The 4,371-nt window shown below is 52.6% G+C and overlaps 1 protein-coding gene across 1 annotated transcript; it reads right to left on the bottom strand.

The window, feature by feature from the left end:
* Nucleotides 1-206: 206 nt before the first annotated feature.
* On the bottom strand, nucleotides 207-3,122 carry LOC123096751 (uncharacterized). Its single transcript, XM_044518519.1, has 4 exons — nucleotides 2,682-3,122; nucleotides 792-1,587; nucleotides 612-677; nucleotides 207-506 (listed from the first exon to the last, which is right to left on the bottom strand). The coding sequence occupies exons 1-4, from the start codon at nucleotides 3,120-3,122 to the stop codon at nucleotides 493-495; spliced, it is 1,317 nt and encodes a 438-aa protein (XP_044374454.1). The 3' UTR covers nucleotides 207-492.
* Nucleotides 3,123-4,371: the final 1,249 nt, after the last annotated feature.

The raw sequence follows: 4,371 nt of genomic DNA, 5'->3' as shown, positions 1-4,371 counted from the left end.
TCGGGTGGATCCCACATATAAGTGACATATGGAGACGAGGACAAAATTGTCCAGAAAATGTAATGTAGATGGTCCAAGCTCTTTGACTAGACAGAAACGTGATGAAAGGACATTCATCATCACACTAATATGGAAGACTAAGTTAGTAAACACAAGCCAGGGCCAGATGGGCATTATAGGATCATCAAACGGAAAACCCATGTAAATAGTTTGAAACAATACTCCCTTTGATGCAATCTGCTCTTATAATTTTTTTTTGTTTACATTCTCAATAAGAAAAAGGAAAACATGCTAGCTATTACATCGATCAGTAATACTACGCCACAATTGGCACATGATGCGTTGACCACTCGATCTGGTGGCTGCAAAGTTGGTAGTAACCAGCTAGTTTCTCACGTTTGTAATCTTAATTAAACTTGGTAGATAGATACGTCCCGGGATAAATTGTGCCTGCGTGATGAGCAGTAACCAAATCCGATCGTCGGCACCAGCTCAAGGCGACAAGGCTGCACAGCAGATGGAAGACATCAGAATTCAGCTCACAGCAATCGAGCTTAACCATGCATGGACAGTATGGATTTTTCACTTTCAGAAGTGAGTGAGTAGTTGACCTGAAGAAGACGAGGTCTTCCAGGAGTCGGGAATCTGCTGCACCACCGGCGGCGTCGGCTGCCCAGCTGCATAAGTAGATTCCAAGACCATCATCAATCAAATCAATCCATCATGAGTGAGAAAGAGAGAGCGAGCGAGCGAGAGAGTGAGAGGGAGAGAGATTAATGGCGTTGGCGTACTGAAGCAGATGAAGAGGACTTGGGGCGGGAGGACGACGCCGCAGGCGATGGGGAGGTACATCATGCGGACGGGGTCGATGGGCTTGGGGAGCATGCGGTTCACGTCGCCGAGGATCACCGGGCACAGGCAACGCAGCGACCGGTCGTCCGCCGCCGCCGAGCTGTTGAGGAACATGCCCAGCCCGCCGCAGCACTCGCTCTGCGGCGTCGGCGTCTCCGCCTCGCTCCCCGTCAGGAACGACGCGCACGTCATCAGCCCCGCCAGCGGCGTCACGCAGTCCGTCGGCGCCAACGGCGGCGAGGGCGACGACCCTCCGAAGCCGCCGGCGCCGCCCACCGGCATGCCGGGGAAGCCGGGCTGTGGGTTCGCGGCGGTGCACGGGGGCGAGATGGGCGCCGGCGGCGCCTGCGCCTGAGACGGCGGCGGCGTCATCGGCCTGCCGCTGGGCGACGGCGGCGTTAGCCTGCCCGCGGACGGCGGCGACAGCCTTGAGCGAGGGAAACCCCGGAAGCCGCTGGGGCTACGCTGCCTGGTTCCCGGGTACCAGAGCACGCGGGTGTCGGCGTGGCGCCTCGTCGCCGCCGCCGCCGTCGCTGCCTCCGCCGGCTGCAGCAGCGCCGCCGCCCCCACCGCCACCGTGAACACGACGAGCAAGACGATGACGCTGCACCCCGACGCTGCCATTGCTATCAAATATGGCTGTTTGCTTCTTCCTAGCAAATTGGAGTATGAAGAAGCGCAAGAGCAAATGCTCACAGGAACGATCGATGTAATGTTGCCGTCTTCTTCTTCCTCCTGCCATTTTATATCTCTCGGGATTGCCTCAATTCATGCATGCGCACAAAGATCGTGCATTGTCACATTAATCCTACGTGCTTAAACATTCCATCTTTGGTTTTCCTTGTAAAGAAATGCAAAGCCATCTTTAGATGTACGTGTTCCAGAAACTGAGAAATACACAGACAAAAACTAGGTAGCACATTATCATTTTGTACTAGTATGCAGTGAGAATATGATTATATGAAGGGCCTTTGATGTGCAAATATGCCCTTTTAAAGCATGTACAGCAAGACTGTAACGCCCCGAGACCGACGCTTCAGAAGATTTCCATATATTTCGTGGTCACCGTGTGTTTCTTTTGTGCTTGCTCTTTTATTTTTGCATTGCATCATGTCATCATGCCATCATGTCATTAATCTTTGCATCTCAACTCAACTAATAAATTGCATAGATGGTCGATCTATTTAAATCGAGGGAAGGGTGACTTCTCTTGATAACATATCCTCCAAATATTAGGGAGCTATATTAAATATTTCTTAATTTGGAAATCACCATAACACACTTGCAAATAATCCCAATGCCTTTGTTATCTCAATTCTTGGTCTCCGACTTGTCCTCATATTCTTTTATCGTTTTATCGAGGCTCTTCCTAAATGTTCAACATTTTGGAAACTTCGGATTCACACTCCTTGTTCTAACCAATTGAATTTATATCTTTCAATCATGCCACTTCTATTTTTCCTGGATCAAGCGCATTTTTATGAGCCCGGGAAAATTAACCGCATGCGCAAATCCTTTCTCTAACCCTCTCTTTCCTTTTCTTTTCTCTAATACCATTCTGCCAAAGATTTAAGGGAGAGAGAAGAGAGAGACCCCCAGCGCACCCCAGCCAGCCACTTGGGCCTCATGTAGCTGCAGCCCGTGAGGCCCAGCCCAGCCTCTCTCCCTCGCTAACCCTAGCCTCCCTTCTCTCGATCCTATCTCCCTCCAGCGCCGCCAGGACCCCGATCCCCATCTCCCTCCGCTCGATCTCCTCCTCACCCTCTCGATCTCCCACACGCATACACCCAGCGCCTCCAAGGGAGACGCCCGATCCCCTAGACCCTGACCTCGGCCTTTGGCCATGGAGCCGCGCCAACGACCACCAGCAGGCCGCCGCCCTGTGCGCGCGCCCATGCAGGACTCTCCTTCCTCCGCCGCCTCCGTTCGCCGGTGTCCCTCGCCGCCGGACCTTCCCTCGCACCGTTCCTCTGCTTCCATGCCTCGCACCACCCAAGCCATGGCGCGGTGCCGCCCCTTGTGTCGTCCGCGAAGGCGACCACCTGCAGGTCGCTGCTCGCGCCATCTCTGTCTTCCTCCTCGCCCAGTGCTCCTGCCCTTCTTCCCTGCTGCACCTCTGCTCCGTCGCCGGACTCCTGCCCTCCGCCGCGCCCATCCATCCTTCCATCTCCCTGTGCCGCGCCTCGACGACATGAAGGCCCGAGCTTCGGCTGGGAGCAGCCGCAGCTACGTGGCGCCCCACCTCCAAGCGGTCGCGCATCGACGGCCATGTCTCCGCCGCCTCCTGCCTAGTCTGCATCCCCGTCGCTCCTCCTGGGTTTCTGTGTGGACCTCGTTGCCAAGACCCCAAGACACAGCCCCGGCCTCATGTACCCGTGCTGCAACACTACGACCCGCATGCCTGTCTGCCGTAGTGGATGACCACGACGCCCCGCTGTCATCATGCACCTGCGATGGTTGTTGCTGTTTGACTCAAAGTTCGACTACGTTTTGCTGCCTCGACCAAGACCGCCAAGTACCGCGACATCCGGAGCCCCCGGATACGCCAAGTTCCTCTACGACCGTGTACCACTACCATCGCCGAAGACCCGTGTACAACTACGGCCCGTGCACCACTACTTCCCTCAACGAACTTGATCCGTTCCGAAAGGCACGCTTCGAAGGTATAACCCCAAGACGACGCCCGTGAACGAATGCATGTGTGTTGTATGAGATGCTCGTGTTTGCACCGTGTCCGAGAGAGGTCTTTGCACGTTCCTCGTTTGCCATGCCGCCGTCCCGTGGGAACCCGGAATCCGGGAGCACCCCACCATCCTTGCATGACACGCTCACGCCCACTTCTTTTGCACCGGTATCTCCGTGAGCTATCGGAACCGATATGTTGTTGTGACATCATTTTCGGATTCGTTGCCGTGGCACACGTTTCGTTCCGCCATGGTGACCAAATGCTTCATAACATGCTCATGTCAACATTTTCATAAAACTGCTTAAAACTTGCTTTGTCATCCGCATCATGATAACAAGATTTAAATGTTTAAAATTGTTGTTTGCTTTATATTGCTAAATGACATATGGGGATTTTCCGGAATTGTTGTTTGTTGTTCCGGCCTCATTTAAACTTGCCTAGATAGATAGTCTTACTATGCTTCACCTCTTGCCATGTTTAATAACATTTAATATTGTTGGGTACATAAACGAGAGAGAACTAAATAATTGATGTGGTGTTTTGTCAATATGCAACTCGTTGCATATTGAGCTCCACTTAATTTGTAGTATTGTTTGTTGCATTTTGCCATGCCATGCCTCATTTAAACCGGACATGCATCATACTTGATTGTGCATCATGCCATGTTTATGTGATGGTTGTTTACTATGTTGTTTGTTTCTTTCCGGGTTGCTTCTCTCGTTAGCTTCGGTTTCGTTCCGGAGTTGTGAGGATTCATTCGACTACGTCTGTTTGTCTTCTTCATGGACTCGTTCTTCTTCCTTGCGGGATCTCAGGCAAGATGACCATACCCT

This window comes from Triticum aestivum, chromosome 4D (assembly GCF_018294505.1).
Source record: "Triticum aestivum cultivar Chinese Spring chromosome 4D, IWGSC CS RefSeq v2.1, whole genome shotgun sequence".
Lineage (NCBI taxonomy): Eukaryota > Viridiplantae > Streptophyta > Magnoliopsida > Poales > Poaceae > Triticum > Triticum aestivum.
The sequence above is the reverse complement of the archived record's forward strand: the minus strand, read 5'-3'. Positions and strand labels throughout refer to the sequence as shown.